The sequence below is a fragment of the Scyliorhinus canicula genome, chromosome 30 (genome assembly GCF_902713615.1).
Source record: "Scyliorhinus canicula chromosome 30, sScyCan1.1, whole genome shotgun sequence".
In the NCBI taxonomy this organism is placed as follows: domain Eukaryota; kingdom Metazoa; phylum Chordata; class Chondrichthyes; order Carcharhiniformes; family Scyliorhinidae; genus Scyliorhinus; species Scyliorhinus canicula.
Genome location: NC_052175.1, coordinates 11,473,360 through 11,486,175, shown reverse-complemented (window position 1 = coordinate 11,486,175; position 12,816 = coordinate 11,473,360). Strand labels below are relative to the sequence as shown.

Genomic DNA, 12,816 nt, shown 5'->3' with positions numbered 1-12,816 from the left:
GTCAGAACGAAGGTCGCCTTCAGAGCCGGCTCATCGAAGCACGGGAATACCTTGCGGGCGTCCGTCGGCTGCAGCATGGTGATCGCCAGCAATCTAGGAGATTCCGGGAATAGGCAGCATGTGATTGTGAATTTCACACTGGTCACACCGCACGTGGGAATGTGTCAGAGAGACAGTGAGAGAGTGTGTGAGAGTGTGTGTGTGAGAGAGTTAGAACACAGAACATAGAACATTACAGCGCAGTACGGGCCCTTCGGCCCTCGATGTTGCGCCGACCTGTGGAACCATCCGAAGCCTATCTGACCTACACTATTCCATTTTCATCCATATGTCTATCCAGTGACCACTTAAATGCCCTTAAAGTTGGCGAGTCTACTACTGTTGCAGGCAGGGCGTTCCACACCCCTACTACTCTCTGAGTAAAGAAACTGCCTCTGACATCTGTCCTATATCTACCACCCCTCAATTTAAAGCTATGTCCCCTCGTGTTGGTCATCACCATCCGAGGAAAAAGACTCTCACTGTCCACCCTATCTAACCCTCTGACTATCTTATATGTTTCTATTAAGTCACCTCTCAGCCTTCTCCTCTCTAACGAAAACAACCTCAAGTCCCTGAGCCTTTCCTCGTAAGACCTTCCCTCCATACCAGGCAACTTCCTAGTAAATCTCCTCTGAACCCTTTCCAAAGCTTCCACATCCTTCCTATAATGTGGTGACCAGAACTGCACGCAGTACTCCAGGAGCGGCCGCACCAGAGTTATGTTCAGCTGCAGCATGACCTTGTGGCTCCGAAACTCAATCCCCCTACTGATAAAGGCTAGCACACCATATGCCTTCTTAACAACCCTATTAACCTGGGTGGCAACTTTCAGGGATTTATGTATCTGGATGCCGAGATCTCTCTGTTCATCTACACTACCAAGAATCTTGCCATTAGCCCAGTACTCTGCATTCCTGTTACTCCTTCCAAAGTGAACCACCTCACACTTTTCCGCATTAAACTCCATCTGCCACCTCTCAGCCCAGCTCTGCAGCTTATCTATGTCCTTCTGTATCCTATAACATCCTTCAGCACTATCCACAACTCCACCGACCTTCGTGTCATCTGCAAATTTACTAACCCATCCTTCTATACCCTCTTCCAGGTCATTTATAAAAATGACAAACAGCAGTGGCCCCAAAACAGATCCTTGCGGTACACCACTAGTAACTGAACTCCAGGATGAACATTTGCCATCAACCACCACCCTCTGTCTTCTTTCAGCTAGCCAATTACTGATCCAAACCGCTAAATCACCTTCAATCCCATACTTCCTTATTTTCTGCAATAGCCTACCGTGGGGAACCTTATCAAACACCTTACTGAAATCCATATACACCACATCAACCGCTTTACCCTTATCCACCTGTTTGGTCACCTTCTCAAAAAACTCAATAGGTTTTGTGAGGCATGACCTACCCTTCACAAAACCGTGTTGACTATCGCTAATCAACTTGTTCTTTTCAAGATGATTATAAACCCTATCTCTTATAACCTTTTCCAACATTTTACCCACAACCGAAGTAAGGCTCACAGGTCTATAATGACCAGGGTTGTCTCTACTCCCCTTCTTGAACAAGGGGACAATATTTGCTATCCTCCAGTCTTCCGGCACTATTCCTGTCGACAAAGACGACATAAAGATCAAGGACAAAGGCTCTGCAATCTCCTCCCTGGCTTCCCAGAGAATCCTGGCTAACTTGTAACTCTAAGGCCCTAACTGAGCCTTCATGTCTCATCCTAACATAAGCCTTCTTCTTCCTCTTGACAAGTGCTTCAACTTCCTTAGTAAACCACGGTTCCCTTGCTCGACAACTTCCTCCCTGCCTGACAGGTACATACTTATCAAGGACACGCAGTAGCTGTTCCTTGAAAAAGCTCCACATTTCGATTGTACCCATCCCCTGCAATTTCCTTCCCCATCCTAAATCTTGCCGAATAGCATCATAATTGCCTTTCCCCCAGCTATAATTCTTGCCTTGCGGTATATACCTATCCCTGCCCATTGCTAAAGTAAACATAACCGAATTGTGATCACTATCACCAAATTGCTCCCCTACATCTAAATCTAACACCTGGCCGGGTTCATTACCCAGTACCAAATCCAATGTGGCCTCGCCCCTTGTTGGCCTGTCTACATACTGTGTCAGAAAACCCTCCTGCACACACTGCACAAAAACTGACCCATCTATAGTACTCGAACTATAGTATTTCCAGTCAATATTTGCAAAGTTAAAGTCCCCCATAACAACTACCCTGTTACTCTCGCTCCTGTCGAGAATCATCTTTGCAATCCTTTCCTCTACATCTCTGGAACTATTCGGAGGTCAATAGACAACTCCCAACAGGGTGACCTCTCCTCTCCTGTTCCTAACCTCGGCCCATACTGCCTCAGTAGACGAGTCCTCAAGCGTCCTTTCTGCCGCCGTAATACTTTCCTTGATTAACAATGCTACCCCCCTCCCTCTTTTACCATCTTCTCTGTTCTTACAGAAACATCTCAATCCTGGAACCTGCAACAACCATTCCTGTCCCTGCTCTACCCATGTCTCCGAAATCGCCACAACATCGAGATCCCAGGTACCAACCCATGCTGCAAGCTCACCCACCTTATTCCGGATGCTCCTGGCGTTGAAGTAGACACACTTCAAACCAGCATCCTGCTTGCCGGTGCCCTCTTTCGAACTTTTAACCCTATCCCTGACCTCACTACTCTCAACATCCTGTACACTGGGACTACAATTTAGGTTCCCATCCCCCTGCTGAATTAGTTTAAACCCCCCCCGAAGAGCACTAGCAAATCTCCCCCCCAGGATATTGGTACCCCTCTGGTTCAGGTGAAGACCATCCTGTTTGTAGAGGTCCCACCTACCCCAGAATGAGCCCCAATTATCCAGGAAACCAAACCCTCCCTCCTGCACCATCCCCGTAGCCACGTGTTCAACTCCTCTCTCTCCTTATTTCTCACTTCGCTAGCACGTGGCACGGGTAACAACCCAGAGATAACAACTCTGTTTGTTCCAGCTCTCAGCTTCCACCCTAGCTCCCTGAATTTCTGTCTCAAATCCCCATCTCTCTTCCTACCTATGTCGCTGGTACCTATGTGGAGCACGACTTGGGGCTGCTCCCCCTCCCCCTTAAGGATCCCAAAAACACGATCAGAGACATCACGAACCCTGGCACCTAGAAGACAACACACCAACCGTGAGTCTCTTTCGTTCCCACAGAACCTCCTGTCAGTTCCTCTAACTATGGAGTCCCCAATGACAAGTGCTCTGTTCCTCTTCTCCCTTCCCTTCTGAGCAACAGGGACAGACTCTGTGCCAGAGACCTGTGCCCCATTGCTTACCCCTGGTAAGTCGTCCCCCGCAACAGTATCCAAAACGGTATACTTGTTATAGAGGGGAACGATAGGGGCTTGAAGAGGTTACAGAGATAGGGACGGGGTGTAGGGGCTGGAGGAGGTTACAGAGATAGGGAGGGGGTGTAGGGGCTGGAGGAGGTTACAGAGATAGGGAGGGGGGTGTAGGGGCTGGAGGAGGTTACAGAGATAGGGAGGGGGTGTAGGGGACTGGAGGAGGTTACAGAGATAGGGAGGGGGTGTAGGGGCTGGAGGAGGTTACAGAGATAGGGAGGGGGTGTAGGGGCTGGAGGAGGTTACAGAGATAGGGAGGGGGTGTAGGGGCTGGAGGAGGTTACAGAGATAGGGAGGGGGTGTAGGGGCTGGAGGAGGTTACAGAGATAGGGAGGGGGTGTAGGGGCTGGAGCAGGTTACAGAGATAGGGAGGGGTGTAGGGGCTGGAGGAGGTTACAGAGATAGGGAGGGCGTGTAGGGGCTGGAGAAGGTTACAGAGATAGGGAGGGGGTGTAGGGGCTGGAGGAGGTTACAGAGATAGGGAGAGGGGGTGTAGGGGCTGGAGGAGGTTACAGAGATAGGGAGGGGGTGTAGGGTCTGGAGGAGGTTACAGAGATAGGGCGAGAGGGTGTAGGGGCTGGAGGAGGTTACAGAGATAGGGAGGGGGTGTAGGGGCTGGAGGAGGTTACAGAGATAGGGAGGGAGTGTAGGGGCTGGAGGAGGTTACAGAGATAGGGAGGGGGTGTAGGGGCTGGAGGGGGTTACAGAGATAGGGAGGGGGTGTAGGAGCTGGAGGAGGTTACAGGGATAGGGAGGGGGTGTAGGGGCTGGAGGTTACAGAGATAGGGAGGGCGTGTAGGGGCTGGAGGAGGTTACAGAGATAGGGAGGGGTTGTGGGGGCTGGAGGAGGTTACAGAGATAGGGAGGGGGTGTAGGGGCTGGAGGAGGATACAGAGATAGGGAGGGGGTGTAGGGTCTGGAGGAGGTTACAGAGATAGGGAGGGGTTGTAGGGGCTGGAGGAGGTTACAGAGATAGGGAGGGGGTGTAGGGTCTGGAGGAGGTTACAGAGATAGGGAGGGGGTGTAGGGGCTGGAGGAGGTTATAGAGATAGGGAGGGGGTGTAGGGGCTGGAGGAGGTTATAGAGATAGGGAGGGGGTGTAGGGGCTGGAGGAGATTACAGAGATAGGGAGGGGGTGTAGTGTCTAGAGGTTACAGAGATAGGGAGGGGTTGTGTGGTGAATGTAACTCCGTAATTCACACGGTATTGTATATACATGAGACCATGCATTTGTAAGCGCAGTTGCGTTGCCCGACCACTAGGGGGAGTAGCGCTGGGAATGCTTAGGAGTTTGTACAGGGCTCCACCCTTGGCTCCGCCCACGACTCCTCCCCCTGCACTGCTGTATAAATACCAATGCTCAGAGCCAGTCGTTCAGTTCATCGAGAGTTCAACGTGGAGCAGGCTGGCTCTGAAGTAAGTAGATTAAAACCACTGTTCATATCTTAAATCACGTGTCTGGTGAATTGATAGTTCCATCAATTTAATCTACTTGAGAAACAGTCAGGATCAATCATGGAATCAGCCCTCAAGCCTGAGCGACTGGAACCCGGCCCACAGGATGCAGAGGCAAAATAAATTTTTCCTCATTGGCTGCGGTGCTTTAAAGCCTACCTGGCGGAAGCAAGCACAGCTGAAACAACGGAGGAGCAGAAACTGAGCCTACTGCACGCGAGGGTGAGCCACAGAATCTCAACTCAACTAAACTGTGCCGGTGCGTATACTGAATCCCTAACGCTACTCGACAAAATGAATGTGAGGCCTGTAAATTAGGTCTACGCGCGACACGTGTTCACTACTCGCCGCCAGCGGCCTACGGAATCGCTCGCAGAATTCCTGAGAGAGCTTAAAACTCTATCTAGTGACTGTAATTACCAGGCGGTTACCGCGGCAGAACATAGAGAACTTGCTGTACGCGATGCCTTTGTTGTGGGCCTTAGGTCAAATGACGTGCGCCAGCGACTGCTGGAAAAGGGGGCCCTAAATCTTGAAGCGACTGTTGAACTTGCTACCGCTATGGAGGTCTCCTTCCGCAGCCTCACCTCGTTCCCCGCTGACCCCGTCATGGGCCCCCGACCAGCGACTCCCCCAGGCCTGCGCCACGCGGCCGCCCAGCCACAATGCTGCCCCAGCCTGCCACTTTTGCGGCCAGAATCAGCGCCCGCAGGCAGCACTGCCCGGCCCGCAACGCGACCTGCAGCAGCTGCGGGCGAAAGGACACTATGCCAGAGTGTGTCTGGCGAAGAAAGCCCCAGCCTCTAACCCTCCCCCGGCTCAAAGCACTCGTTCCCTGAATTCACAGGCCCGCAGGCCCCGAAATGCTGCAGCCTGTATGCCGAGTCCGCCCCCACCCGACATGGGCGACTCATGGGGGCGGCCATCTTGGCAATCCTCCTCCATGCGGCCGGCCATGGGCGACTCATGGGGGCGGCCATCTTGGCAATCCTCCTCCATGCGGCTGGCCATGTGCGACTCATGGGGGCGGCCATCTTGGCAATCCTCCTCCATGCGGCCGGCCATGTGCGACTCATGGGGGCGGCCATCTTGGCAATCCTCCTCCATGCGGCCGGCCATGGGCGACTCATGGGGGCGGCCATCTTGGCAATCCTCCTCCATGCGGCCGGCCATGGGCGACTCATGGGGGCGGCCATCTTGGGATCCATCCCCTTCAAACTCTGAAACTCACCTCGACGACTACGCACTCAGAGGGCAGCACGGTAGCATGGTGGTTAGCACAATTGCTTCACTGCTCCAGGGTCCCAGGTTCAATTCCCGGCTGGGTCACTGTCTGTGCGGAGTCTGCACGTCCTCCCCGTGTGTGCGTGGGTTTCCTCCGGGTGCTCCGGTTTCCTCCCACAGTCCAAGGATGTGCAGGTTAGGTGGATTGGCCATGCTAAATTGTCCCTTAGTGTCCAAAATTGCCCTTAGTGTTGGGTGAGGTTACTGGGTTATGGGGGAGGTGTTGACCTTGGGTAGGGTGCTCTTTCCAAGAGCTGGTGCAGACTCGATGGGCCGAATGGCCTCCTTCTGCACTGTAAATTCTATGATATCTATGATCACGGGGCCACTCCAGCACAGCTGATCGAGCCGCTGACGACCCGCAACTCAGCGCAGTCACCCTGGACCAATCACGCCCGAAGCATCTGCGAAACTCGATGGCAGAGGTCCATATCAACAGGTACAGCACGCCATGCCTCTTCGACTCCGGGAGCACGGAGAGCTTCATACACCCAGACCTGGTAAGGCGCTGTTCGCTCCCCGTTTGGCAAACTATCTCTCTCGCTTCAGGCTCCCACTCTGTCCAGATCCAGGGGCGCACCGCCGCGACACTCACAATCCGAGGCGCTAGCTACTCAAAATTCCAACTCTACGTCCTGCCCGAACTCTGCGCGCCACTCTTATTAGGCCTAGACTTTCAAGGTAATCTTAAGAGCCTCACCCTCAGCTGCGAATCTCCCCCACTCGTCTCTTCGCCAATCTCACAAAGGACTGTAAACCCGTAGCCACTCGCAGCAGGCGGTATAGCCTGCAGGATAGGGTATTTATCAGAGCAGAGGTCCGAAGGCTTCTCAGTGAGGGGATTATAGAGGCCAGCAATAGTCCCTGGAAAGCTCAGGTGGTGGTCGTGAAGACCGGGGAAACATTCCGCATGGTTGTCGACTATAGTCAGACCATAAATAGATTTACGCTCCTCGATGCGTATCCCCTCCCCAGGATTGCAGACATGGTAAACCAGATCGCCCAGTATCGGCTCTTTTCCACGGTGGATCTGAAGTCTGCATACCACCAGCTCCCAATCCGCCCGGAGGACCGCCACTACACCGCATTCGAGGCCGATGGCCGCCTCTTCCATTTCCTCCGGGTCCCCTTCGGCGTCACTAACGGGGTTTCGGTGTTCCAACGAGCAATGGACCGAATGGTGGACCAGTACGGGCTGTGGGCCACGTTTCTGTACTTGGACAATGTCACCATCTGCGGCTATGACCAGCAGGACCACGACGCCAACCTCCACCGTTTCTTCCAGACGGCTCAGAAATTAAACATCTCACTTACAACAAAGAGAAATGCATTTTCCGCACAAACAGACTAGCCATCCTCGGCTACGTCGTGGAGAACGGAGTCCTGGGCCCAGACCGTATGCGCCCCCTCTTAGAACTCCCCCTCCCCCATTGCCCCAAGGCCCTCAAACGGTGCTTGGGCTTCTTCTCCTACTACGCCCAGTGGGTCCCTCAATATGCGGACAAAGCCCGCCCACTCTTTAAGGCCACACGATTTCCCCTGTCAGCCGAGGTACGCCAGGCCTTCAACTACATCAGGGAGGACATCGCCAAAGCAGCCATGCGGGCGGTGGATGAATCCGTCCCCATTCCAGGTTGAGAGCGACGCCTCAGAGGTAGCTCTAGCAGCCACACTAAATCAGGCAGGGAGACCAGTTGCATTTTTCCCCCGTACCCTCTCCGCTTCAGAACTCCGGCACTCCTCAGTCGAGAAGGAAGCACAAGCCATTGTGGAGGCTGTTCGTCACTGGAGGCACTACCTCGCAGGTAGGAGGTTCACCCTCATCACCGACCAAAGATCGGTTGCCTTTATGTTTGACAACTCGCAAAGGGGCAAAATTAAAAACGATAAAATCCTTCGGTGGAGGATCGAACTCTCCACCTATAGCTACGATATTAAATATCGACCGGGGAAGCTCAACGAGCCTCCGGATGCCCTATCCCGCGGGACATGCGCCAGCGCGCAGATTGACCGACTGAAAGTCATCCACAATGACCTCTGCCACCCGGGGGTCACCCGGCTCGCCCACTACATCAGGGCCCGAAACCTGCCTTTCTCCAACGAGGAGGTAAAAGCGGTCACCAGGGACTGCCCGATCTGTGCGGAGTGCAAACCGCACTTCTATAGACCAGACAGGGCCCACCTGGTCAAGGCTTCTCGGCCCTTTGAACGCCTCGCGATTGATTTCAAAGGGCCACTCCCCTCCACTAACAAGAACGTTTACTTTCTAAACATCGGAGATGAGTTCTCCCGCTTTCCATTCGCTATCCCGTGCCCCGACATGACCTCCCACACAGTCATTAGGGCCCTGCATAGCATCTTCACCCTGTTTGGTTTCCCCAGCTACGTACACAGCGACCGGGGTTCGTCCTTCATGAACGATGAGCTGTGTCAGTACCTGCTCGACAAGGGCATTGCCTCGAGCAGGACTACCAGCTACAACCCCAGGGGAGCGGGCAGGTGGAGAGGGAGAACGTGACGGTCTGGAAGACCGTCCTACTGACCCTCCGGTCCAGGAATCTCCTAGTCTCCCAGTGGCAGGAAGTCCTCCCAGACGCGCTCCACGCTATCAGGTCCCTCTTATGCACAGCGACCAATCAGACCCCTCACGAGAGGCTCTTCATTTTTTCCAGGGGCACTACCACGGGGGTCTCACTCCCGGCGTGGCTGAGGACACCGGGCCCCGTACTCCTGAGGAAACACGTCAGGGCACACAAAACCGACCCCCTTGTTGAGAAGGTGCGCCTGCTCCACTCCAACCCCCAGTACGCCTTCGTCGAGTTCCCTGACGGCCGCCAGGACACGGTATCCCTCCGGGATCTGGCACCCGCTGGATCCAGCGTCCCCTACTCCCACAGAAGGACCCCTCACCCTACACCCCACCCAGCCGCTCCCTCACGCTCCCGAGCCCACTGAGCCCACGTGCTCGCTCCACCAGTTCCGTGCACCCACGCCGGCCAGCCCCCAGCGCCCCCAGTCCCCAGTCGAACCAGGAGAGTATGAAGCTCGGACACAACCCTCCCTGGAGTCCATCGTACCCCAGCACACAACACCCATCCAGCCACCGCAAGAGGCTGAAACCCCGGTGCTCCGCAGATCGCAGCGGACAACTCGACCATCGGACAGACTCAATTTATGAACCACCACCCCCATAGGACTTGATTTTTTTGTAGGGGGTGAATGTGGTGAATGTAACTCCGTAATTCACACGGTATTGTATATACATGAGACCATGCATTTGTAAGCGCAGTTGCGTTGCCCGACCACTAGGGGGAGTAGCGCTGGGAATGCTCAGGAGTTTGTACAGGGCTCCACCCTTGGCTCCGCCCACGACTCCTCCCCCTGGACTGCGGTATAAATACCAATGCTCAGAGCCAGTCGTTACATCGAGAGTTCATCGCGGAGCAGGCTGGCTCTGTTGTAAGTAGATTAAAACCACTGTTCATATCTTAAAGCACGTGTCTCGTGAATTGATGGTTCCATCAGGTTGTAGGGGCTGGAGGAGGTTACAGAGATAGTGAGGGGGTGTAGGGGCTGGAGGAGGTTACAGAGATAAGGAGGGGGTGTAGGGGCTGGAGGAGGTTACAGTGATAGTGAGGGGGTGTAGGGGCTGGAGGAGGTTACAGAGATAGGGAGGGGGTGTAGGGGCTGGAGGAGGTTACAGTGATAGGGAGGGGTGTAGGGGCTGGAGGAGGTTACAGAGATAGGGAGGGGGTGTAGGGGCGGGAGGAGGTTACAGAGATAGGGAGGGGGTGTAGGGGCTGGAGGAGGTTACAGAGATAGGGAGGGGGTGTAGGGGCTGGAGGAGGTTACAGAGATAGGGAGGGGGTGTAGGAGGTTACAGAGATAGGGAGGGGGTGTAGATGCTGGAGGAGGTTACAGAGATAGGGAGGGAGTGTAGGGGTTGGAGGAGGTTACAGAGATAGGGAGGGGGTGTAGGGGCTGGAGGAGGTTACAGAGATAGGGAGGGGGTGTAGGGGCTGGAGGAGGTTACAGAGATAGGGTGGGGGTGTAGGGGCTGGAGGAGGTTACAGAGATAGGGAGGGGGTGTAGGGGCTGGAGGAGGTTACAGAGATAGGGAGGGGGTGTAGGGGCTGGAGGAGGTTACAGAGATAGGGAGGGGGTGTAGGGGCTGGAGGAGGTTACAGAGATAGGGAGGGGTGTAGGGGCTGGAGGAGGTTACAGAGATAGGGAGGGGATGTAGGTGCTGGAGGAGGTTACAGAGATAGGGAGGGGGTGTAGGGGGCTGGAGGAGGTTACAGAGATAGGGAGGGGATGTAGGGGCTGGGGGAGGTTACAGAGATAGGGAGGCTTTTTCAGTAACCTCCCAGTGGGACCCCTTTCCCCGAGGAGATATAGAACATAGAACAGTACAGCACAGAACAGGCCCTTCGGCCCTCGATGTTGTGCCGAGCAATGATCACCCTACTCAACCCACGTATCCACCCTATACCCGTAACCCAACAACCCCCCCTTAACCTTACTTTTTAGGACACTACGGGCAATTTAGCATGGCCAATCCACCTAACCCGCACATCTTTGGACTGTGGGAGGAAACCGGAGCACCCGGAGGAAACCCACGCACACAGGGGGAGGACGTGCAGTCTCCGCACAGACAGTGACCCAAGCCGGGAATCGAACCTGGGACCCTGGAGCTGTGAAGTAATTGATGCTAACCACCATGCTACCTATGGCCGCTTACTTTGCCGAGCCGGCTTCCTCGTACTCGGCCCTGTACAGGCCCACCAGCTCGTCGGTCAGCTCGCCATGAAAGGCCGTTTGCAGCGTGTAGGTCTTGCCTTTCTGGAGGGGGCTCCCGAGGAACAGCACCAAATACTCGTTTCCCTTCTCCTCCAGGTGGCTGGTGATGACGGTGGTCGTGTTGTCCACGCTGGACACCCGCAGGGGTTCAGTGTAGTTGAGCGTCTTGCTGTGGATGACGATGACGTCGGTCGTGTGCAGACACCGGAAGGTGACGCTCGACCTGCCGTGGAAGAGGTAGAGGCCGGAGGCGCTCTCTCGGAAGAGCCAAGGCCAGAGTTCCACCTCGTAGCTGACGGGGCTGAGGGTGCGGGGCAGGTAGGGGGACTTCCAGGGCCTCTGATCGGGGGCCGTGCCCTCGACCGGCAGGCCCCGTGACCACCGCTTGCCCAGCGAGGCCTGGGCCGCGACGACGAGGCCTAGCAGAGCCAGGGCCTTCCCAATCCACGCCGTTACCATGGCTACTGCGAAGACCACCACACCCGGTCAACGATTGACAACAAAATCACGACGACCCCTCCCCTCCCGCCCCCCTCCCCCCCCATCCCCACAGCTTGGTGCTGCCCCTCCCCACCTCCCGCCCCTCCCCCTCCCCTCCCCCTCCCAATGTCACAATGGTACGGTTCTGCATGTGACGCCTTCCGCTGGCCTTGATTGGATGAGGGGCCTGTGGGGGGTCACAATGGACTTGTGGCCCACCCCCACCCAACATGGGCAGGGTCTTGACCTTCTGCCTTTGCCAGGGCAGGCCATCCACAGAGAGTTCCCTCCGAGCTCCTGCCAAGGGAGGGGAGGGGGGGGGGGGGGGGGGGGGGGGGGGGGGGGGGGGGGGGGGGGGGGGGGGGTCGTAATCCACCAACAGCAATCTGATAGGCGACGAGAAGAGAGAGCGAGCGGTGCCCCCTCAGCACTGAACCTCTGACAGTGCGGCGCTCCCTCAGTACTGACCCTCTGACAGTGCAGCGCTCCCTCAGTACTGACCCTCCCACAGTGCGGCACTCCCTCAGTACTGACCCTCTGACAGTGCGGCACTCCCTCAGTACTGACCCTCTGACAGTGCAGCACTCCCTCAGTATCGACCCTCCCACAGTACAACACTCCCTCAGTACTGACCCTCTGACAATGCGGCGCTCCCTCAGTACTGACCCTCTGACAGTGCGGCTCCCTCAGTACTGACCCTCTGACAGTGCGGTGCTCCCTCAGTACTGACCCTCTGACAATGCGGCGCTCCCTCAGTACTGACCCTCCGACAGTACGGCGCTCCCTCAGTACTGACCCTCTAACAGTGCGGCGCTCCCTCAGTACTGCCCCTCTGACAGTGCGGCACTCCCTCAGTACTGACCCTCTGACAGTGCGGCGCTCCCTCAGTACTGACCCTCCCACAGTGCGGCGCTCCCTCAGTACTGACCCTCTGACAGTGCGACACTTCCTCAGTACTGACCATCCAACAGTGCGGCGCTCCCTCAGTACTGACCCTCTGACAGTGCGGCGCTCCCTCTGTACTGACCCTCCCACAGTGCGGGGCTCCCTCAGTACTGACCCTCTGACAGTGCGGCACTCCCTCAGTACTGACCCTCCCACAGTGCGGTGCTCCCTCAGTACTGACCCTCTGACAGTGCGACACTTCCTCAGTACTGACCCTCCCACAGTGCGGCGCTCCCTCAGTACTGACCCTCTGACAGTGCGACACTTCCTCAGTACTGACCATCCAACAGTGCAGCACTCCCTCAGTACTGACCCTCTGACAGTGCAGCGCTCCCTCAGTACTGACCATCTGACAGTGCGGCACTTCCTCAGTACTGACCCTCTGACAGTGCGGC

The 12,816-nt window shown here is 55.8% G+C and overlaps 1 protein-coding gene across 1 annotated transcript in view; it reads right to left on the bottom strand.

Moving 5' to 3' along the window:
• Nucleotides 1-11,496, bottom strand: part of LOC119958593 (aminopeptidase Ey-like) — a 118,004-nt gene extending 106,508 nt beyond the window's left edge. The window contains exons 1-2 of the mRNA XM_038787073.1: nucleotides 10,938-11,496; nucleotides 1-93 (exon numbers count right to left, since the gene is read on the bottom strand). The exon at nucleotides 1-93 is cut by the window's left edge and continues 50 nt beyond it. Of these exons, the coding sequence (XP_038643001.1) occupies nucleotides 1-93; nucleotides 10,938-11,455 (611 nt within the window). The 5' untranslated portion in view covers nucleotides 11,456-11,496. The remainder of the gene's footprint in view (nucleotides 94-10,937) is intronic.
• Between the last annotated feature and the right edge of the window lie 1,320 nt (nucleotides 11,497-12,816).